This window comes from Medicago sativa, chromosome 6 (assembly GCF_051527215.1).
Source record: "Medicago sativa cultivar Bolivia chromosome 6, Bolivia_mono, whole genome shotgun sequence".
Lineage (NCBI taxonomy): Eukaryota > Viridiplantae > Streptophyta > Magnoliopsida > Fabales > Fabaceae > Medicago > Medicago sativa.
The window spans coordinates 73618206-73642415 of record NC_140754.1 but is presented as its reverse complement, the minus strand read 5'-3'; the positions used below and the strand labels follow the sequence as shown (position 1 = coordinate 73642415).

At 38.3% G+C, this 24210-nt stretch overlaps 2 protein-coding genes, 1 long non-coding RNA gene and 1 other non-coding gene across 4 annotated transcripts; 1 reads left to right on the top strand and 3 right to left on the bottom strand.

The window, feature by feature from the left end:
* Positions 1-3590: 3590 nt before the first annotated feature.
* On the bottom strand, positions 3591-9462 carry LOC146916767 (uncharacterized). Its single transcript, XM_085718720.1, has one exon. The coding sequence runs from the start codon at positions 9100-9102 to the stop codon at positions 3595-3597; it is 5508 nt and encodes a 1835-aa protein (XP_085574846.1). The 5' UTR covers positions 9103-9462; the 3' UTR covers positions 3591-3594.
* Positions 8417-8523, top strand: LOC146916768 (small nucleolar RNA R71). The gene has a single exon (XR_015017189.1). It is a non-coding gene; the product is annotated as a small nucleolar RNA R71 (small nucleolar RNA).
* Positions 9463-18065: 8603 nt separating the features above from the next.
* LOC146916766 (uncharacterized) lies at positions 18066-19013 on the bottom strand. The gene is made up of 3 exons (XR_015014030.1): positions 18662-19013; positions 18503-18584; positions 18066-18413 (listed from the first exon to the last, which is right to left on the bottom strand). It is a non-coding gene; the product is annotated as an uncharacterized LOC146916766 (long non-coding RNA).
* A 2339-nt stretch (positions 19014-21352) lies between these two features.
* On the bottom strand, positions 21353-23239 carry LOC146916765 (uncharacterized). The gene is made up of 2 exons (XM_085721727.1): positions 23023-23239; positions 21353-22926 (listed from the first exon to the last, which is right to left on the bottom strand). Exons 1-2 carry the CDS (start codon positions 23237-23239, stop codon positions 21353-21355), a joined length of 1791 nt encoding a protein of 596 aa, XP_085577853.1.
* Positions 23240-24210: the final 971 nt, after the last annotated feature.

Sequence of the window (24210 nt, the reverse complement as noted above, 5' to 3'; positions counted from 1 at the left end):
CCTCAAGTTCAACAGCTCCATATGGTTTAACCTCTTTAACCATGAAAGGTCCGGACCACTTAGACTTCAATTTGCCCGGAAACAATCTTAGTCTTGAATTGAAAAGTAACACCATTTGTCCCGGCATGAATTGTCTCAGAATGATCTTCTTGTCATGATACTTCTTGGTCCTTTCTTTGTAGAGCTTTGAAGATTCATAAGCTTGATTTCGCAATTCTTCAAGCTCATGCATTTGAACTTTTCTTCTTTCACCGGCCTTCTCTTGATCAAAGTTTAGGAACTTCAATGCCCAAAATGCTTTATGTTCGAGCTCGACCGGTAAGTGACAAGATTTGCCATAGACCATTTGGAAAGGAGTGAGGCCTATAGGAGACTTGTATGCAGTCCTATATGCCCACAAAGCTTCATCAAGTTTAGCCGACCAATCCTTCCGAGATGTAGAGACCGTCTTCTCAAGTATTCGTTTGACCTCCCGGTTGGAAACTTCGGCTTGTCCATTCGTTTGCGGATGATACGGTGATGCTACGTTGTGCTTGACTCCATAATGATCTAGGGCCTTGGCAAGTTGTGTGTTGCAAAAGTGTGACCCTCCATCACTAATAAGAACACTTGGTGTACCAAACCGGGTGAAAATATTCTTCTTTAGGAACTTCACTACCGTCTTGCTATCGGCTTTAGGCGATGCTACGGCTTCCACCCACTTTGAAACATAATCAACAGCTACCAAGATGTACTCATTTGAATATGATGAAGGAAAAGGGCCAACAAAATCTATCCCCCAACAATCAAACACTTCCACTTCAAGGATGAGTTGTAGAGGCATCTCGTTTCTCTTTGACATTGATCCGGTTCTTTGGCATTCATCACAATGCTTGCAATGTAAATTGGCATCTTTGAATAGAGTTGGCCAATAGAACCCGGATTGAAGTACCTTTGCGGCTGTTCTCTCCCCATTGAAGTGACCTCCATAGGGCGAATTATGACATTGCCATAGGATCTTCTTTGCCTCTTCATCAACCACACACCTACGCAAGAGATTGTCCGCTCCAATTTTGAACAAGTAAGGCTCATCCCACACAAAGTGGTTAGCATCATGGAGGAACTTCTTGCGTTGTTGCCATTCAAAATCTTCCGGAATGAACCCGGTTGCCTTGTAGTTCACCATATCGGCAAACCATGGTCTCACATTGATTGCTGATAGATCTCTGGCAAGTGCACCAATAACTATCGAAGTAGTAAAAATATCGTTCCCACGAGGACTGTTTTTAACTTCAATTATTCAATTTCGTTATAAAAGTAGGATGTATAAAAGTTTATTTTGTTTTGCCACTAGGCAGTAGATTTGGTTTGATTTTAAGAAATCAAATAAAAAGTAAAGATTTGATTAAGAAAATAGGAGAGAGATGAGATCAGGTCTTCGAATCCTCTATGTTTCCCCTAATTGGTTACTGCACCTATTATTACTAATGATTCTCTAGTTTCACGATAGTTAACAAATTAGCCCTAATCAATCCCTTGAGTTAGGACCCTCTTTTTAAACTACAGCCCCTAATTCCTTAGGTGGTCTAATAATCATCAAAGGTTTAAGCACGTTAACCTAATATCACTAACAAACGATTATCCATTCCTAGACTAACCATGTTTATTAGAACAATTCAATTAGGTCTAAGTCGAAAGCTATGGTCAGTAGTCATTCGATCTCACAAAATCATGTTTATATTTGATCAGGATATAAAAAGCAGTAAGAACAATTGAATTGAATGAAAACTAGAATATCATTAATAAGTAATAGAGTTTCACAGCAACATATGATCAATTAGGGTTACATAGGTTCATCTCCGACCTAATCTCTAAGAGATTTAGCTACTCATAATTGAGTTTACAAATAGCATAATCAATGAAAGAATTAAAACATACATAAACTGGGTTAGAGATGATGAAATCCTCTCCGCTGCAGCCTTCTGGGTGTTTAAATCGCACTTTCGTTCTCCAAAATCGTAACCCTTGTTCTTCAGATTGAGTGCAGTATTTATAGAAGTCATGGGCCTGACCCATCAAAATCGCGCCGCGCCTTGTTAATTGGCGTGCCGCGATTTCCCCTTTACAGGAAGTGTGTATTTTTGCTTCAAAAATCGCAGCACGGCTTGAAATTGGCGTGGCGCGATTTCCTTCGAACAGACTTCAAATTTTAAGCTTTTTGCACTCCAGAACAGTAAAAATTGCATGAGAACTCTATCAAAATGTCACAATAAGTCCCTAATATTACGTAATGACAGAATGTCATCACAACCCCAAACTTAAACCATTCCTTGTCCTCAAGGAATTTGCTTGCAACAGTGACAAACGACAGTAAAATAACAGTTACCTGACAAAACGATAGTACCCAAAAGTTCATTCTCCTTCTAGCTAAAGATGAGCTAGTTTGACTTGTTCGCATCCACCAATTCACAACTCCACGCAACAATTTGAAATAGGGTTCTACCAGTCGACATGCAGGTCTACATATTACCATATGCTTGAAAAGTTTCTAAACATCAATCAAAGTCAATATCATTACACACTTTTGAGGTCTTTAGGGTTATAACGGGGCTTAGGTGAAAGGTGGGATATATTTGGATAAGTAGGCTACACAAAATTTGAGTTAGGCATTCCTACGGAAGTTAAAGCACAAAGTTCAATCCTTCATTCATTCACCTTGTGGAAATACAATCAATGCAAAGGTACTAGAGAACATTTTTAACATTTAGGGACACTCGAGTTTGAAGTTACTCGGATTTTAGATGTTTTGTCCCTTTTTCATCATTCAATTTCTTTTTTTTTTGATACACCATTTTTGTGTATATATTGCATGACAATTTCATATTTCTTTCATTTTTTTTTTTTTTTTCTCTTATTCTCTAGTACCCCCACCCCAAACTTAGTTGGTTGCAAATTCCAATAGCAACCCCAAACTTAATCTTTAGCAACATTCTACAATGCCTTAACTCAGAAATTCATTAAGGGACAAGTCCTAAAAGTCTCTAGGCTTGTAATGTAGTTTGTCACCGAACAAAAAGTTCTAATCCTACCGGCTCACAATTGGTTAAGAAAGGATAAATTCAATCAATATCAGGGTAGGCTTCAAAAAGGTTCACAGGACCAAGCACTTTTGCCTCAGTGTGTAATTGACAAAGACCAATCAATAATAGAGAAACAATGCAAGTTCTAGAAATGTAGTTGCATGGAAAACTAATCTAAATATAAGTAAATTGAAAAACAAATTTGGCAATGAACCTTATGGCTGAGATTTCTGGGAGTGTGTGACTACCTAGCAACGCCGTACACTTCGCCTTTGAATCAAGTCACCCCTCCTTTAGAACTTTTGGAATACCGTTTCATCAAACAACTGTTACTAAACTGGAATAGGTCACATGAAACAAAACAAATTCATTAATAAAACAAGTGCAGGATCAATTACAATAGGGAAATAAGTTCAATGGACTTTGACATTAAAAAGAAAATAAAAACTGAATGTATTGAAAAACAAAGTAAATCTAGTGGGTTGCCTCCCACCCAGCGCTTCTTTATCGTCACTAGCATGACTGCTAAGGATCCTCAGAGGTCCTTCAGAATGAGTGCCACCCTTCCTTTAGGTAGGTCGCCACCTAGGTATGGTTTAACTCTTTGTCCATTAACTTTGAAACTTCGATCTCCTTCAGGTGTCACTAGTTCAACAGCTCCATATGGTGACACACTTTTGACCAAGAATGGTCCAGACCATTTTGACTTGAGCTTCCCAGGAAACAGCTTCAACCTGGAATTATACAACAAAACTAGTTGTCCACAGTTAATATCCCTAGGCACTAAGTTTTTGTCATGATACCTTTTTGTCCTGGCTTTATAGATGAGGGCATTTTCATACGCTCTAAGCCTCATCTCCTCAAGTTCATTAAGTTTCAAAATTCTTTTCTTACCAGCGGCTACTTGATCAAAATTCAAGGCCTTAATGGCCCAATAAGCTTTATGTTCCAGCTCGACTGGAAGATGACATGCCTTCCCATATACTAACTGATAGGGTGAGAACCCAAGATGGGTCTTAAAGGCTGTCCTATATGCCCACAGTGCGTCATCTAATTTCCTAGACCAATCTTTCCTATTTGACGCAACTGTCTTCTCCAGAATCTGTTTCAGCTGTCGGTTTGAAACCTCTGCTTGACCACTAGTTTGTGGGTGATAGGGAGTTGCAACTTTGTGCTTAATGTTATACTTTTTGAGCACATTTTCAAGAAAATTATTGCAAAAATGCTTCCCCCCATCACTGATCAATACTCTAGGAGTTCCAAACCTAGTGAAAATATTCTTTTGAAGGAAGTTGACAACCGTTTTGGCATCATTAGCAACACATGGTATCGCTTCAACCCACTTTGTGACATAATCAACACAGACTAGAATATGGAGATAAGAGTAAGATGGAGGGAATGGTCCCATAAAATCAATACCCCAACAATCAAATGGTTCAACTTCAATGATTCCTTTTAGGGGCATTTCATTCCTCTTTGATATATTACCTGTCCTTTGGCATTTGTCACATCTTGTGACGAAGTCGTGGCAATCTTTGAAAAGGGTGGGCCACCAGAATCCACTTTGCAAAATTTTTGCAGCTGTTCTTTCTCCACTGTGGTGGCCTCCATAAGCTGAGCTATGGCAGTGCCACATGATACTATGTGCTTCCTCACCTGCAACACAACGTCTAATCAAACCGTCAGTACCTACCTTAAACAGATAAGGGTCATCCCACAAGTAGTGGTTTGCATCTTTGAAGAACTTTTTCCTCTGAGGGTAGGTTAGATCATCAGGAACTATGTTGCCGGCCTTAAAGTTTGCCATGTCAGCAAACCAAGGTCTTTCTCCAATAGCAAACAGCTGTTCATCGGGGAACTCGGCCTTGATGGCCTTCTCCTTCTTTGTTACCTCGTCATTCTCCAGCCTTGAGAGGTGGTCAGCTACCACGTTCTCGACTCCCTTCTTGTCACGAATTTCAAGATCAAATTCTTGCAATAATAGGATCCACCTCAACAGTCGAGGCTTTGAATCCCCTTTTGTTAAGAGATATTTGAGAGCTGCATGATCTGTAAAAACAATGACTTTGGAGCCTATTAGATAAGAACGAAATTTTTCCAATGCAAAGATTACCGCAAGCAATTCCTTTTCAGTTGTGGAATAGTTAACTTGATTTTCATTTAAAACCTTGCTTGCATAGTAAATTGCATGAAAAAATTTGTTCTTGCGTTGGCCTAGGACTGCACCAACAGCATAATCACTTGCATCACACATAAGTTCAAAAGGTAAATCCCAATCGGGTGCAATGATTATTGGTGCAGTTACCAACTTGTTTTTAATCAAAGAAAAAGCATTTAGACATTCAGAGTCAAAATTAAACTCGTTTTCTTTGACCAAGAGGTTACAGAGGGGTTTGGAAATTTTAGAAAAGTCTTTTATGAACCGCCGATAGAAACCGGCATGCCCCAAGAAACTCCTCACTCCTTTAACATTGATTGGTGGAGGAAGTTTCTCTATAACCTCTATCTTAGCTTGGTCCACTTCAATGCCTTTAGCACTTATCTTATGCCCCAAAACTATACCTTCGGTTACCATAAAATGACATTTTTCCCAATTCAAAACAAGGTTAGTTTCGGTGCATCTTTTAAGTACAGCATTTAAATGGAACAAGCATTGATCAAAAGACTTACCAAAAACAGAAAAGTCGTCCATAAATACCTCAATGTTCTTCTCTATCATATCAGAGAAGATGGAAAGCATGCACCTTTGAAAGGTTGCCGGCGCATTACACAGCCCAAAGGGCATCCTTCGATAAGCAAACACACCGAATGGACAAGTGAAGGCAGTCTTTTCTTGATCTTCCGGAGCCACTGCAATTTGATTATACCCTGAATACCCATCCAAGAAGCAATAAAAGGCTTGGCCAGCCAGTCTCTCAATCATTTGATCCATGAATGGTAATGGAAAGTGGTCCTTTCTTGTTGCGGTATTCAACCTCCGGTAGTCTATACACATTCTCCAACCAGTGACGGTGCGGGTGGGTATCAATTCATTTTTTTCATTTGCTACCACCGTCATTCCTCCTTTCTTGGGTACCACATGAACTGGACTTACCCATGAGCTATCTGAGATAGGGTAGATCATACCTGCATCTAGTAACTTCAGCACCTCTTTCTTTACCACTTCCTTCATTGTTGGGTTAAGTCTCCTTTGAGGTTGAACCACCGGTTTGTATTCAGCCTCCATGTGTATTTTATGCATGCAATAAGCTGGACTAATACCCTTTAAATCAGAAATGTTCCACCCCAAAGCTCCTTGATTGTCTCTTAACACCCTCATCAATTTTTCTTCTTCCAAAGGTGTCAAGGTATTGCTGATGATTACTGGTTTAGAGGCATCCTTAGTGAGAAAAACATATTTCAAGTGAGAAGGGAGTTCTTTTAATTCTGGATTTTTCTCTCCTTCTCCACTCAAAATAGGGGCATCTATAGAGTGCTTACCCATTAATTCTTCTGTTTTTACCGGACCCAACTCTTGCTTGCTTGCTGCTAGTTGCTTCACACAATCACTTACTTCAAGATCTTCATCATCTTCACCTTTTTCTATAGAATTCACAATTGCACGTTCAAGAGGGTGTGTTGGTTGATGTTCACAAGAGTCATCTTTAACTATTTCTTCAACAATGTCAATCCGGTAACACTTGGGATTTTCATCTTTGTGCTTCATGGCCTCAAATATATTAAACACTACTTGCTCCTTATGGAATCTCAACATTAGCTCTCCTTTCTCAATGTCAATCAAAGCACGGCCAGTTGCAAGGAAAGGTCTTCCTAGAATGAGTGGCATATCCCCATCTTCAGCCATATCTAAGATCACAAAATCTGCTGGAAATACCAAGTCATTAACCTTGACTAGCACATCTTCAAGTATACCGAAAGGATAAGAGATTGACCGATCAGCTAAAGTAATGGTCATTCTTGTTGGTTTTGGTTCCCCACACTTAAGCTTCTTCATCATTGAAAGAGGCATCAGATTTATACTGGCTCCCAAGTCACATAAAGCTCTTCCAATGTCTACCGGTCCAATTGAACAAGGGATAGTAAAAGCACCAGGATCCTTCAGCTTAGGTGGCAGCTTCTTTTGAAGAATAGCACTACAATTCTCAGAAAGTGCTATGTTCTCATCATCCTTAGGCTTCCTTCTTTTGGTTAACAAGTCTTTCATGAACTTAGCATACAACGGCATTTGATCAAGAGCTTCACCGAAAGGAATATTTACCTGAAGTTGTGAGAAAAGTTGCATGAACTTCTTGAATTGGCCTTCATCCTTTTCTTTCTTCTTCGAAAGGTGAGGGTATGGAAGCTTCACATATGATGGAATAACCTGTGGTTTGTCTCCATCTTTCAAAATTTGACTCTTCGACTTCCTCAAGATTGAATCTTCATCAATTAATCTCTCACTTTTTTCTCCCTCTATTTTTTTCTTCCTTTCGTTTTCAACTTCTCCATGATCATTTTCTTTTTCAACTACACCCTCATCATTCTTTTCAACTACATCATTCTCCTCCACCTCAACTACTTCATCAACCTTCTTTGGAGCTTTTGGAACTAAAGGTGTCAAAACCTTTTTGCTCCTCAGTTCAATAGCATTACAAGACTCATTCTTAGGGTTATCTTTAGTGTTACCTGAGAATCCGCCTTTGTTTTGTCCAGCCAACTGCTTAGCTAATTGCCCCAGTTGAGTTTCAAGCATCTTCCTAGAAGCTTCATTGTTCTTTCTTTCAGCTTCTTGACTCTTCTTCATCTCTTCAAAGTTGCCTTGAGTCATCTTCATGAAGTTCATCATAGTTTCCTCAAGAGCGGATGGCTTCCTTTGTTGTTGTTGAGGAGGAGTTAGCATCTGAGAGTTCAAAGCATTGTTGTTTGAGTAGCTTAGATTTGGATGCTTATTAATGCCTGAATTGTAGTATTGATTCTGCCTTTGATATCCTCCCATGAAGTTAGCTTCTTCACTTGATCCTTCCGGAACACATTCACCGTTTGGATGTTCTTCACCACATAAGTCACATTTGATTGCAGCCACTTGTTGTTGCTTATGAGCCAAAGTGAAGCCTTGAAACTCCTTAGTTAGAGCTTCAATTTGTTTGTTCATAGCTGCTTGGTTAGCAAGGATAGCAGTTTGTTCACTCACCCCAAACACTCCTCTTTCTTTCTTTTTAGCTTGATCACGATACTCATTGCCAGCCATGTTTTCAATTAGAGCTTGAACTTCATGATCAGTTTTACTTTTGAGACTACCTCCCGCGGAAGCATCTAAGAACATTCGAGTGTTTGGTGTTACCCCCTCAGTGAAGATTTGGAGGTATTGCTTCTCGGTGAACTCATGATTAGGGCATCTCTTGAGAAGCAAATTGAATCGCTCCCAAGCATCATACAATGATTCACCTTCTCCTTGCTTGAAGTTAGAGATCTCCATCTTCTTGTCCCAATACTTAGACATAGGGAAGTATTTCTCCAAGAACTTCAGCTCTAACTCTTCCCATGTTTGGACAGTCCCGTTTGGAATTGTTAGCAACCAATCTTTTGCTCTTCCCGTCAAGGTGAAAGGAAACAGCCTTAGCTTCTTTTGTGCTTCAGTCACGGTGGCTGGTTGCACACAAAACTCACAGGTTTCAGCAAAACGGCTCAAGTGTTCATGAGGACTCATAGCTTCAGTCCCATCGAATTGCTTGTCCCTCAAACCATTGAGGACAGTTGTCTTGATGTCGAACGCTACGGGGTTAGCTGGTTGAAAAGTGTGGGTCAGTTGACCGCGATGAGTGGCTAACCCGTAGTCTCCAAGCTTAGGTCTTGGTGGTACAACTCCTTCTCCTTCCATCGTTGCAGATTTAGGAGAAGAATTTGTTTCAGATTCACTTGAGAGTTGCTCCGGTACTTGTTCTCGAACACCCGGTGGAACGGATTGAGCTAACCTTTGCGATCGGACAGCTTTCCGAAGTGCTCTAGCAGTTCTTTCAATCTCCGGATCGTACTCTAAGTCGTCAGAGCTCTGTTTACCTCGCATAAACAGCAAAATACCTTAGTAGCACTGCACCACGCAAAGTAATCAAGTGAATATGAAAACAGAAAAATAAAAATAAAAAAAACAGAAAATTAAATTGCAAAAACCCTAAATTATAACGTAATTGCCTTGTTGAAATAATTCAACAGTCCCCGGCAACGGCGCCAAAAACTTGATAGACGATTGGCAAGTGCACCAATAACTATCGAAGTAGTAAAAATATCGTTCCCACGAGGACTGTTTTTAACTTCAATTATTCAATTTCGTTATAAAAGTAGGATGTATAAAAGTTTATTTTGTTTTGCCACTAGGCAGTAGATTTGGTTTGATTTTAAGAAATCAAATAAAAAGTAAAGATTTGATTAAGAAAATAGGAGAGAGATGAGATCAGGTCTTCGAATCCTCTATGTTTCCCCTAATTGGTTACTGCACCTATTATTACTAATGATTCTCTAGTTTCACGATAGTTAACAAATTAGCCCTAATCAATCCCTTGAGTTAGGACCCTCTTTTTAAACTACAGCCCCTAATTCCTTAGGTGGTCTAATAATCATCAAAGGTTTAAGCACGTTAACCTAATATCACTAACAAACGATTATCCATTCCTAGACTAACCATGTTTATTAGGACAATTCAATTAGGTCTAAGTCGAAAGCTATGGTCAGTAGTCATTCGATCTCACAAAATCATGTTTATATTTGATCAGGATATAAAAAGCAGTAAGAACAATTGAATTGAATGAAAACTAGAATATCATTAATAAGTAATAGAGTTTCACAGCAACATATGATCAATTAGGGTTACATAGGTTCATCTCCGACCTAATCTCTAAGAGATTTAGCTACTCATAATTGAGTTTACAAATAGCATAATCAATGAAAGAATTAAAACATACATAAACTGGGTTAGAGATGATGAAATCCTCTCCGCTGCAGCCTTCTGGGTGTTTAAATCGCACTTTCGTTCTCCAAAATCGTAACCCTTGTTCTTCAGATTGAGTGCAGTATTTATAGAAGTCATGGGCCTGACCCATCAAAATCGCGCCGCGCCTTGTTAATTGGCGTGCCGCGATTTCCCCTTTACAGGAAGTGTGTATTTTTGCTTCAAAAATCGCAGCACGGCTTGAAATTGGCGTGGCGCGATTTCCTTCGAACAGACTTCAAATTTTAAGCTTTTTGCACTCCAGAACAGTAAAAATTGCATGAGAACTCTATCAAAATGTCACAATAAGTCCCTAATATTACGTAATGACAGAATGTCATCAATTGCTAGCAACCTTTCATCGGGAAATTCTTCACGAACTTCCGGTTCATTCTTGGTTACCTCATTGTTTGTCAACCTCGAAAGGTGATCAGCTACAAGATTCTCCGTGCCTTTCTTATCTTTGATCTCTAAGTCAAACTCTTGAAGCAATAACATCCATCGGATGAGCCTTGGCTTTGAGTCGGACTTAGTAAGGAGATACTTGATAGCTGCATGGTCAGTATAGACAACAATTTTGGAACCTACAAGGTAAGAACGAAATTTCTCCATTGCATAAACTATTGCAAGTAACTCTTTTTCAGTTGTGGCATAATTGATTTGTGCCTCATTTAAAACCTTACTTGCATAGTGAATAGCATGAAAAATTTTGTCCTTACGTTGACCCAAGACCGCACCAACAGCATAATCACTTGCATCACACATTAATTCAAAATTTAAATTCCAATTAGGAGCAATGATTATTGGTGCAGTGGTCAATCTTTCTTTCAAAGTTTCAAATGCTAAAAGACATTCATTATCAAAAATAAAAGACTTATCTTTGTTGAGCAAGTTGCTCATAGGCTTTGCTATCTTTGAGAAGTCTTTAATGAATCTCCGGTAAAATCCGGCATGACCAAGAAAACTTCGAACACCTTTGACATTCACCGGTGGTGGAAGCTTTCCAATAACATCGACCTTTTCTTGGTCTACCTCAATACCCTTAGAAGAAATCTTATGACCAAGGACAATACCCTCGGTAACCATGAAGTGACATTTCTCCCAATTGAGCACCAAGCTAGTTTCAATACACCGCTTCAGCACGGTATCCAAGCTATTCAAACACATTTCAAATGACGAACCGAAAACCGAGAAATCATCCATGAACACCTCCATGCATTTACCAATAAAGTTGGAGAAGATTGCTTGAACACACCGTTGAAAAGTTGCGGGTGCATTACACAAGCCAAATGGCATTCTTCTATAAGCAAAAATACCAAAGGGGCAAGTAAAAGCCGTCTTCTCGTGATCATCTGGGTTCATGGCGATTTGATTGTAACCGGAGTAACCATCTAGGAAGCAATAAAAGGATTGACCGGAGAGTCTTTCAAGCATTTGATCCATGAAGGGCAAGGGGAAGTGATCCTTCCTTGTTGCTTGATTGAGTCTTCTATAATCTATACACATCCTCCATCCGGTGACGGTTCTAGTTGGAATCAACTCATCTTTATCATTAGTGATCACCGTCATTCCTCCTTTCTTGGGAACTACTTGAACCGGGCTTACCCAAGCACTATCCGAGATAGGATAGATCATGCCGGCTTCAAGCAACTTCACTACTTCCTTTCGCACCACCTCTTTCATGTTTGGATTTAAGCGGCGTTGTGGTTGTGCTACCGGCTTGAAGTTTTCTTCCATCATAATCTTGTGCATACAATAAGATGGACTTATCCCTTTCAAGTCGGATAATTTCCACCCTATCGCTTCCTTGTTGGCCTTGAGGACCTCTACCAACTTTGTTTCTTCATTGATGGACAAGGAGCTACTAATGATCACCGGTTTTGTACCATCTTTCTCAAGAAAACATATTTCAAATTAGATGGTAAAACATTTAATTCTACCTTGGTGTCATCAACTTTTGCTTCTTCCTTGGATTCTTCTTTCAAATCTTCAAGTATGGCTTGATTAGGAAGAACCTCCTTCAAGGAATCTAGCTCCTTCAAACACTCTTCAATGGCACTTGCTTCGTCTTCATCAATAGCATTGAGTGCGTCCACCAAAGCACTCTCAAGGGGTGTTCTATTGTGCAATTGCTTCCAAGTAGTCAAAATGACTTCATCAGTTGCATCCATTTTGAAACATGCACCCTTGTCTTTCGAGTACTTCAAGGCTTCTCGGATGTTGAAAGTAACCTCTTCATCATTTACCTTGACCTTCATGATATTATCATCAAGATCAATCATCATCCGAGCCGTTTGCATGAAATTCCTTCCCATTAAGATAGGCACATCCTCATCTTCTTCGACATCCATAACCACAAAGTCAGCCGGAAAAATAAATTTGTCCACTTTTACAAGAACATCTTCGGCCATACCTAGTGGTTTTGCAAAGGATTTGTCGGCCAATTGCAACATCATCCTAGTCCGCTTTATACAAAGGTCACCAACTCTTTTGGCAACGGACAAGGGCATGAGGTTTATGCTTGATCCAAGATCAAGTAGTGCTTTACCAACATGTGTTGTGCCAATAGCTACCGGTAGAGTGACTCTTCCCGGATCTTGCTCTTTCTTAGGCAATGTTCTTTGAATAATAGCACTACAATTGGCATCGATTTGGATCGTCTCTTCATCGTTGATTCTTCTTTTCTTGGAAAGGATATCTTTCATGAACTTCGCATAGACCGGCATTTGCTCCAAGGCTTCTGAGAATGGTATATCAATTTGCAACTTCTTGAAGAGTTCAAGAAACCTTGCGTATTGCCGCTCTTTGTCTTTCTTCGATGGAGCATGTGGGTATGGTAAGCGTTGAGCCACCGCTTGCTTCTCAACTTCTTGTTTCTTGCCTTTATCTTTCCCCACATCTTTCATCTTCTTCTCCATCTCCTCTTGTTCCACTAGTTCTCTTTTTTGAATTTTTTCTTTTTCAACTAATTCTTCTTTATTCTTTATATACACTTCCTTTTCTATCTCTACAACATCCTCCTCAAACTTCTCTTTATCCTCCTCATTGACAACTTCATCATCCTTCTCTTCAACAACAATATCTTCACCTACCCCTTTACCTACTACTCTACCACTCCTTGTAGCAATAGCTTTTGATTGCTATGCTTTGTGATGCTCCTTAGGATTTGGTTGAGTGTCTGCGGTGAAAGTTCCCACTTGCGGAGGACCTTGAGCCATTTGTTGTGCTAACTGACCAACTTGCGTTTCAAGGCCTTTGATGGACGCGTCGGTATTTTTCTGGTTAGACATGGACATTTGCATAAATTGCTTCAAGACCTCCTCGGTGCTTTGGGAGTTGTTAGGTTGTTGGGGGTTATTTTGTGGTGGGAATTGGTATTGATTATTGAATGGTTGTTGGAATTGAGGGAACGGTTGTTGGTAGAAATTTGATTGTGGATATTGGTAGTTATTGTTGTAGGGTGTTCTCCATGGTCTTTGTTGGTTTTGATTGGCCGGATATCTTCCTTGGAAGTTGGAAGTACCCGGATTTTGGGCTTGTTGTGAGGTTCCGGCTTGTTGTGGTTGGTTAGGTCTTTGTTGGTTTCCCACATAATTTACCTCTTCTTCGAAAGAACCGGGTGTGGGACAAAAGCCGGTGGGATGATCTCCCGTGCAAAGCTCACAAACGTTAACCTGAGATGTTCCTCCTTCTTGCTTGAGAGATTCAAGAATTTGTTTTGGCATAGCTCTCATCTCCTTTTGCATAGCTTCTATTTGTTGAGTGAGAAGCTTATTTTGAGCCAAAACTGCATCATTTGCTTCTAGTTAAAGGATACCGGCTTTCCTTTGATTAGGATTCCGGTTGTGAGAAGATTTTCTAGTGTTGAGAGCCATTTGGTTAATGATTTTGACAGCTTCAGCTGGATTTTTCAAAGCAATAGAACCTCCAGCACTTGCATCTAGCATCGTCTTGGACATGTCTTGAAGCCCTTGATGAAAAAGGTATAGTTGCATTTGGCTATCAAAACCATGCTTCAGACAGCTCCTAAGCAAAGATTTGTATCGCTCCCAAGCATCACATAGAGACTCACTTTGACCTTGAGAAAAAGTTGTGAGTAATGTTTTAGCTTCAAGATGCCTATCTTCCGGAAAGAACCTCTCTTGAAACATTTTCTCCAATGCAGGCCAATCTTTCATCAAAGAAGTTGGTTGATCTATGTACCACTCCTTAGCCTTACCAATCAAAGAGTGAGGAAATAATTTGCAAAACATTGGTTCTTCCTCATCTCCCCTCATACCAAGAGTACCATCGGTAACATAGAAATTTGTGAGATGCTTGTAAGGATCTTCATGATCCATTCCAGTGAATTGGTTTTGAGTTATCAAATTTATCAACCCCGATTTCAATTCGACTTGCCTGGCATTTTGATTACCAAGGTTAGCAAGCCTTCTTGGACTAATCCAACTTGGAAGAGCATTCTCATCTTCATTAGCCATGGTTACAATAGTTTCCCTTTCCGGTGATGATGGTGGAGTTGTGTGCAGAGAGCCACCCGGAGATACTTTATGAACCGAACCCGAAGGAGAGTGAATAAAACTAGATGATTCCGGCTGAGCCAGCCTGGCTAATCACTTAGCTTCCTTTGCTTGCTTCTTAAGTAACCTAGCAGTTTTCTCTATTTCTGGATCAAATTGAAGGTCTTCTTTAGAAACGGTACCTCGCATAAACAAAGTTTACCAAGACTATACCAAGTGGTTAGCATAAAAAATAATGAATGATATAAGTGTATAAGTATATGCATGAAAGAATTTTGTGCAAAATTGACTTAACATGACAAAATTGTTTCAAAACTTATAATATAAAATACGCTACTCCCCGGCAACGGCGCCATTTTGATGTAAGTTTTTCCTACATGTCATATAACTATGTACACGTGAGTATATATAGGATCGTTTCCACAGGGAGTTGCGTTAATCATAAGCATTTTCACAATAGTTCGCATTAAGGTATCGGGTATAAAAATGTTTGTTTGTAACACTATATCCATAGATGACAATAAAGTAAAAACGAGAGGAGATCGAACTATTTCGCTTGCGGTATAAGATAACGAGCAAGCATAACAGCAGCAATCTCTCGATCGATTAATAGACTCTAGCTTTATAACCAATATTATTACAATCATTTCTACAATATCCTTCGTGTCCAAAGCGACATCGTTATTTCTAAGTTAGCGTTTAAACATTCGTGTCCAAATTCCTTAAACGATAACAAAGTCGATCGGATAACTTAATCGACCGTGTCCAGCCTGATTAAGTATCCGAAAGCATTAAAATCTTGATTAAAAGTAATTATCAAAGGTTTACAAACTTGTCAAGAGTGATATAACATAAGATAGATTGTTATTCTAGTTCTAGATTCAAGAGTTTGTGTCCAAATCATCTTGAATCTCATTGGAAGCATTAAAAGCAAGAATAACAACAATATTGAATCATTAAGCTAGAACCTTATATATTAAAAGATCAAAAGATTACATAATAGCTTGATTGTTACCTCAATACTACAAAGAAGGTGATAGCTACACATAGACATGTAAACTAATGCAAGGAATGAAGGAAAGATGAAGATTCCAAGCCAAGATCCTTGATGTCTCAATGAATCTAGGGTTGAATCTACTCCTTAATCACTTGCTTTGTGTTTCTCTCTTGGAAATAGCTCTGACCTCTCTCTTAGAATGTATAAAAATATCAATGGAATAGTGAATGACCTAAAAGAGAGGTAAGAATGCTATTTAAATGGCCTGTGTTTTTGTACCTACGCTAATAGCGCATATTACGCTAATGGTGTGGTATGTCGGCCTATAATCTGGCCAATGGGCTTGTGCCACGTTGGCCTTGCCCTGCTTCTACGCTACAGCTACGCTAATGGCGTACCCCCTCTGGAGCTTTTACGCTAATAGCGTAACCCACGCTAATAGCGTGGTTCTTCATGACAGCTACGCTCCAGGTACGCTATTGGCGTAGCTCCCTGGAGCCTGTACGTTAATAGCTCAGTATACGCTATTGGCGTACTCTTCAAGAGTGCTCCAGATCCTACGCCCCAGGTACGCTAATGGCGTATCTCTCTGACCTTGGGCTTTTCTTCCTACGCTAATAGCGTATGACACGCTAATGGCGTGGCTTCCTTGAATTTTGACTTTTCTTGCTCCTTGCTTGTATTTTCCTGCACAAAAGGGGTAGAATAAGGCTCAAAAGCATAAATGACATATTAACACAATATTTGGAGTTTTCCATAGAGAATCTTGCAAAACAAGTCACTAAAATGCCTAAACTCCTATATGAAATATATCACTTTTAAACACTTATCAGAATTATGCCGTTAAGAAGGCATCTGATGATGTTGGTGTCATTGAACAATTTATATATGTCTAAGTATAATTTGGAGGTAGTTCATATATGATATTACAATCTAATAATTGTTTTAGATCAATGTACATAAGGAAATCATCCTATGACTAATTGGTTCTTTTGTTGGTGTATGTGTGATAGAAACCCAATAATGGATCTGGTGAAGAGCTTAGTGTGGATGTTGTTGCAGAAAACAATTATAATGTTCAGATGGTACTTAATTGATTAATTATATATAATTTTCAATTACTAATGAAATGCAGAAAATTTAATCTGTAAGAAATCTAAACAAATTTTTTTACTCAAATGTCTGCGGGATGTACAAGAGGTTGAAGACTCATGCAGCAATACCTCTGTGATTGACACACCAACCAGCAAGACAAGTCTTAAGAGGTCCTCTGATAGCATTAACCCTGTGGCTGTTGAACATGGTGAAGCTGGCCAGGCATCGATTACAAAACCTAACACGGCTGTTCGTGCAAGATTGAGCCTACCAACACTAAAGATGTTTAACTTGCTCGAATGCTGGAACTATCTGCTTTGTTATCAAATTTCTTCAATCTCCATGAATCAGACATTTAGGATTCAGTGTTTTTCCTTTCTGTAACAGGGTCGATGTCATGGAAATTGTTTAATATGGTAAATTAAAAACGTTTGTGGCAATTTATTTTATGAGTTGAATTATACTATTTTTTTTCGATTCAAGGTAAGTATTTACTTTCATATTTGCGCTATATTTGTTCTTTTGTATGACCCGTGCGTTAGCACGGGTCGATGGTCTAGTTTGTTTCAATAAATGTAGTGTTTTTTATTTGTTTTTGAATTTACAAATTTGTTAAGAAAAAATTGAAGGAAAATTTGCTATTTTTTTTTTAAAACTTTTTTTTTCTTCGAATTTCTATCATATCCACTAAAAAATTCATACTACCAAACACTATTTTTGAAAGTTAATGACCAGTATGATTTTTGAATGTCAAACATGCTCTGATTATTTTTTAATGTTAATTAATAGTAAAAAAAAATCTCTAAATTACTAAATGTTAAAATCATTTTTATTTAAATTTATTACAAACAGGGTCCATGGGGTTGTTCGTTATAACTTTTAAAAAAGATCACTTTTAAGAGCATCATTTCTCTTTGTTATTGGTTTTTTTTTTAAAACCAGGATCTAAAAAAAAACATCTAAAAACAATTTCAAATTAAAAGGTATTATATGTCTAACCCGAGCAACGCCGGATTATGTTTTTTATGGGAGGGGGAAGAAAATAAGTATCAAAAGATGAAAGTAATTTTGTAACAAAAATTTCGGATACCATATGTAGCGAATTTTACTCATCCTTAATTATATGTTTAACCCGGGCAACGCCGGGTAAGAAAACTAGTAATCTTATTATTTTGACTAAATTGAATTAAACTTTCTTCAAGAATTAGGTGTTCAATAAATGTATGAAATTTAGATTTTTCCATTTATCATTGTTGAGGAAAATTTTGATTATACAGTGAATGTATTTTTTTCTACTTTGAAAATTTAGTATTTGAAAGAGTAAAATTTCAAAATCTAGTTTCTTAACATATAGTTATGCATATACTAGGTGTTCCAAAAATTAATCTAGCAAGAATGAGGTGTTAAATAAGTGTATGAAATTTAGATGTGTCCATTTATCATTGTTGAGGAAAATTTTGATTCTACAATGAATGTATTTTTTCTATTTTGAAAATTTAGTATTTGAAAGTTAAGAATTTCAAAATCTAGTTTCCCAGCATATAGTTATGCATTGACTATGTTTTATCTCTGCTTGTTGAAGCTATTCCGAATTACTGAAATATGTTGCACCAAAACATTAGTTTCCCAGCAAAGTCACTTGAAACCCTCATGTCATACTGAAATATGTTTCTATCTCTGCTCATTGAAGCTAAAATGCAAGAATTCTATGCCAAAACATAAGTTCTTGTTGATGCCCTCACATTTTTCTGTCCTTGCACTGAGTAATGAGTATCATCCCAAATCTGAACCACAAAGGAAAAAATTCTCTTATTTTCAATTATCAAATACACGGATTGATAAACAATTAATGATAGGTAAGATAATAAGGTACCTAAACTTGGCAAAGGTACCCTCCTTGGTCCACTGGACATAATTACACCGTAATAAGGTCCCAAGTCACAAAGCTTAGTCACCTGAATGGATAAGGAGTTAGAGGTCTTGGGTTAAAAGAAATATATTACAATGACAAAAATTCCTAATTCCTAGTCACCTGAATGACAAAGAAATATCACAAATAATACACACTTGAGGCATGTACTAAAGTGATAACAATTATGAGAATGTTGAAAGTCGAGCATTTGTAGAGATGGACTCCTACGCTCTTGAATTGAATCGAGCTCGGAACAGAAGGAGCTCCTAGTGCCCACACAAATGAAGTTGAAGCTGATCAGATCAGGCTTGCTGCTGATGGAGTGCCAATCCAACTTCCAGTGCCCACATTAGAGTTATCATTGCTTGAGATGGAAGGGTTGATCCCATACTTACTCGTTCCACCTAACTCACTACTCACAGTGCTGCTGGCCAATGCTAGTTTTCTGAATTTTTTCATGTCAGTATTGTATGCCCCTGCATCATGATCACCACTTGCGTTGTTAAACTTCTGGCAAGGGCTGCTGAGAATAAATACCCATGCACAAACAAAAAGAGCAAGGAATTGCAGCGACATATTCACAGTTTTCCTCACCAATCACCAGTCTTGATTTTAGTTTTGGTTCTAGTCAATGTATGAATCTTTCACTCAAAACTGATTGAATTTGATGTTGTTTGATTAAACTGTTTATATTGTAAATGCTAATATAGATCATATGAGCTTTTCGGGGATGACCAATTGAATTCTACCATTCAAACCTTGTCCTATATGAGCTTTTATATTCAAATATATCTTTCCGTAATATTTTTTTGAAAGAATATATTTCCGCAACTATAAGCAACAATTAACATAATTAATGATTAATGAATCATACACACACTCTAGAAAATTGACATAAATTAAGAGTTCAACTTCTAAGAGACAATGAATAAATACTTGATTACACTAAGATTATGAGTTGGTTAATTCTTTTTTAAGTTTCATCTCGACTAAAACTTAGAGAATAAAAAAACGGCGCACTAAAAATAGCCCCACCTAGAGTGAAATAAATGGCATGATAATATTTATATATTTCAATGTTTAAACTTGATTTCAATGGGAATGAGAATCACGTTCTATGAATGAGTTGATATCTTATTTATAGGACAAAGTTCACTTTTCTATTTTTAAGGGTGAATTACGGTTTTGATCTCCAAATTAACAATTTTGCACTTCAATACTTAAAATTGACCTTTTTTCCTCTCAACTTTAGCTCATGCTGCAAAAGTGAGGGCCCAAAATCTTGACTAATACACCCATGCATGGATACCTAAATTGGCTTATACCTCATATTTGTATTTTTTTTATTTTTAAGATAAACCAATAATCTGTAATAAAAAAAAAAGATTTAAAAGCAGTTTGAGCCCCCTAACTTTGTCAAAGTTGCGATTTTGGCCCCTATGAAAAAAAACCTACAAAACTCCCCCCTAAGTTTTGCACATGTGGCAGTTTTGGCCCCCAAGGCCAATTTTGGCTCGATCTACGCTGACGTGGCACCCTAAGTGAGGTGCCACGTGTTATATTTTTTTTTATTTTACCAAAAATTGGTCTAGGGGGGCCAACACTTTTACAATTGCAAAACTTAGGGGGCGATTTTGTAGTTTTTTTCTTAAGGGGCCAAAATCGCAACTTCGTTAAAGTTAGTGGACGAAAACTGCTATTAAACCTAAAAAATTAAAACTAAATTAAATATTGCGAGAACCATTGACTATTCTCATTCACATTAAGTTTCCACTCATTCTTTCATTTTCATTTAATCTCTATCACTGTTATTATTCCAATTGATTTAGATTGAGAAAACCAAAAAAATTAACAACTTTAGACTTCATCAAATTCTAAACAAATTAAAATCCGATCGTTACTTTTGAAGATCGTGGTGGACAAAGTATTGGGTTCTCATTTCCATGATGAAGAAGAACAATTTTGACGTGGAACATGGATTAAGAAAGAAGACATGAGATTTTTTTATGCGTTTACTAATACCCATAAACGGATATATGTCACAATGACTACCAAACCCTAACATTGAAGTTGATCTAATTTAACTGTTTAATTTCAATAGCTTCAGAAATATTCTTCTAATATTTCCTCACAATAATTTGGAGTTCATTCAAGCCTCCAATTATTATGGACTCACCTAACAATAGAGTGTCGTAACCAGCGGAGAATGTTATAGACACCTAACTATTTTGTTAAACTGTGTTCGTAGTATTTAGTTATCAAGCAGCGAAAGAGAAGTGAATTGCAAACAACATAATCATTCTCCTTACCTTGATCTTGTTAACTTTTATCTCTTTTCTGTAAACCTAACTATTTTGAAAGGGATTTGTGAATAAAGAGAAATAATGCTAATCTTGACATAAAATCAGGAGTTAAGTAAGTTTTTGACCACTATAAAATTTTAAATTTTACTTTTTAGTTCTTCAAAAAATTTCATCAAGTTTTAGTTCCCTAAAATATTTCTATCACCACTTTTGGTAAGCATAATGTTACACCTTCTTTTTGTTGACAATATGTGATTTTTTTTTTTGATCAAAGCAATGAAATATAAAGACAGGAGAGGCCTGAACCAATACAAAGTCACATAGTGTAGGACCTATGAAAGAAAAACAGGAACTATCCTAAGAAAGGAAAAGCCCTAAGGAAAGAGGTGTCAAAGACCAAAACAAATTATGACTATACATGGCCAAACAACTGCTATAAGACTACACTCTCTATGAAAATTTGAACAAAAGTATTGATGTTTCTAGTTATTTTTTGCAAATGAACCAACTATTCTGTATCAGCCAAGGCAGCTGTAGATGTACTCTTTTGGGCACGGGTCCTCATGCCGGCTGAGTTGAAACTATTAGGCTTCACTTTGTTCAACTGCTTCTTCTTCTTTTTCTCTGCCTTAGTGCTCTCAGATAGACTTGGGTAGTGCTGCTCAAAGACTGATGTAAGGGCTTCGTTATTGTCCTCTTCCGCTACTTCATCCCCCCAGAATTTGGAGAGAATCTGCACACTCTTAAGGGCTGCAGTAGAATGGTGGGAGGGTTTGGAGGCAGGACCCAAGATTTGGCTTGAAGGGAGCTTGTCACTTGTCAAACTTGTGTAACTGGTAGTTATAGGTTGTGGCATTAAATGACTGGAAACAGAACAGCTAGGCATGGCCAAATGGGTGAGAACTGGAGTATTTGCCCAATGTGAGATAGTAACTGGATCCACAGCCTTGTTAGAAGTCACAGCAGAGACACTAGGGGAAGACAGCCTCCCAGCTAAGTCACCCTGCACTAGAGAGAGAGCAACTGAGTTGGGGAAAGACAGCCTCCCAACCTCAGACTCCTCAAATTGTTCAGTGTCATGAGAAACAAAAGGACTGCACATAGTCTCAACTGGGACAGAACCCTTCTTAAAAGTGTCAGACACAAGACCAACCACCTCAACAGGGTGATCACTTATGGTTTTCCTCGCATCAGCCACCTCATTATTAGCCAAAGTGTCATCCAAGACTTCAAACGAAGCCTCCCCCGCCAACTCCTCTGAATCCGAAACCAACATGTCAAACGAGTTCTGTAAATCAAGAGGTTCCTCAATATCACCATTTTGCGCAGTAGCATCGAGTGAGAAAGTGACAGTTTTTTGTGACTTAGTTGCCACAGCAGGAGAGGATAACTCAAGAGAATTATCTACTAAAGGGGTTCCTTCCTTGTGCTTACACGTGCCCACTACATCTGTAATAGCCTTCTGCTGTGCCGACTTACGCACATTCCGAACAGAGGGACCTGAATCAAAGTTAGCAGCAGGTGCTGGTTGAGAAATAGATAATCCAGTAACTGGTGCAGAAGAATTAGTGACTGGCTGAGCTTGGGGCTGTTTTCCTGATGTAGCTTGAGATTTGGCAGAGATTAAACGGTTACATTGCTGAATGGAGTGACCTATCATCTTGCAGTGGGGGCAGAACGCAGGTCTCCTCTCATATTCAACCGATACCGGGAACTCATACCCTTCCCTTTCCACCAACACAGAGTCAAACAGAGTGTCAGACATGTCAACATCCACCAAAATGCGGGCATAGTGGCCAAAAAGACGAGATTGAGTGGCCTCATCAATGGAGAGGGGAGTGCCAATTCCTGAAGCTATTTCCAAGAGCGTGGTTTTATTCCAATACTCTTGTGGGAGATGCATTAAGCGGACCCATAATTGAACATGCGTCTGAGTTTGCTTAAGTAGATTAAAGTCCTTAGACCAGCCAAAAAATTTCAGAATTCCTGGCTTTAAGTTGACAATACCCAATGCCCAAACCTTTTTCATTTCCTCCATAGATTGAATCGTAAATTCAAAATACCCTTTACCTAATGGAGTCACTGACCAGTTCCTCAGATGAGGCCAGATTCCATCCAATTTCTGCTTCAAGAGCTTCGAAGTTAATGGAGGATCACCCTTCTGTAGCAGCACACGACCATGGAGGTGCCTTCTGTAATCTTTGAGTTCTTTGTCGTAAATCTTCTGCGTAATTTTGATCCAAACTTTATCACCTAACCGAACCTTGTCAGGGAGACAAAGTGGCTGAGAATCACCAGGAGCTGTAACTGCTTGAGCAAATGATTTACCCGGATTCGCCGGCGGCGCCGTCTCCGGCGAGGAGAGGAACGGCCAAGGACAAATCGTTGAAGCCATGACAACACAGGTCAAATAGAGTTGCGATAAGACCGCGAGAACTAAAACCCCAGAGAAGAGAAGCTTCGCCGGAAAAACAACAAATGCTGGTGGAGGTTGAAAACACAGTCCAGAGGTGCGATGATGAACACAGAGGTGGTAGATCTTAGACAGAGAGAGAAAACGCCAACAAAAACGAGGTCAAATTACGTGGTTGGGAAATAAGACTCCACTAAAAGTAGTTTAATCAGGTTCTCCATTGGAGACTGGCCATCGATCAAAATATTGGTGAGTTGACAATATGTGATTAATCTTAAATGAAGAGAGTTCAATAGAACAAGAACTTTCTCAATGCTATAATCCTATATGTGATTAATCTTAAATGAAGAGAGTTCAATAGAACAAGAACTTTCTCAATGCTATAATCCTAACTTGTAATAGTTTGTACAATTCAAAAACTATGTGAATTTGATGAATATTGTTTCAATTCATTTTACACATCCAATCACCTGGTTGATGAACAGGTTATGTGAATCTCAACTAATTTCACTAGTGTTACGTGTTTGTCAACATTCTAGAATCCCTTAAGTTTTGTTTTTATAATTCAAATTACTAATCTTAAATATGGTTAGATTATTCTCTCTTGATCAACCAATCACTACTATTGAACAGAAATCCAAATTTTATGGTCTCAAAATCGTTAAAAATATGGACCCCGCGGTTCAAATTGTTCATGGACCTATCTTAAGCCCTCGTTAAAATAATTCAATTCACTATACACTGTTTTAGTTCACTTCAATATACAAATTATTTATATCTATCTAATGTTAAATTAGTCACTTAATTACATCACATTCTGCCTAATTAGTATACAGACCAAATCTAAGGGAGAAGGTCTGAGAGGGAAAGGGACCAAGTCATGAGAGAGAATCTAGAGAGAGAGAAGGTGTGAGAGGGAAAGGGTCAAGTGGGACAACTGGGGATTTCAAAAA

Bases quoted from the DNA above. Each gene is read 5' to 3' on its own strand.
- LOC146916767 (XM_085718720.1), bottom strand. From the start codon at position 9,102: ATGCGAGGTAAACAGAGCTCTGACGACTTAGAGTACGATCCGGAGATT.
- LOC146916765 (XM_085721727.1), bottom strand. From the start codon at position 23,239: ATGGCTTCAACGATTTGTCCTTGGCCGTTCCTCTCCTCGCCGGAGACG. The intron at 22,927-23,022 runs GTCGTGTGCTGC...GGAACTGGTCAG, and splicing joins TTACAGAAGGCACCTCCATG to TGACTCCATTAGGTAAAGGG.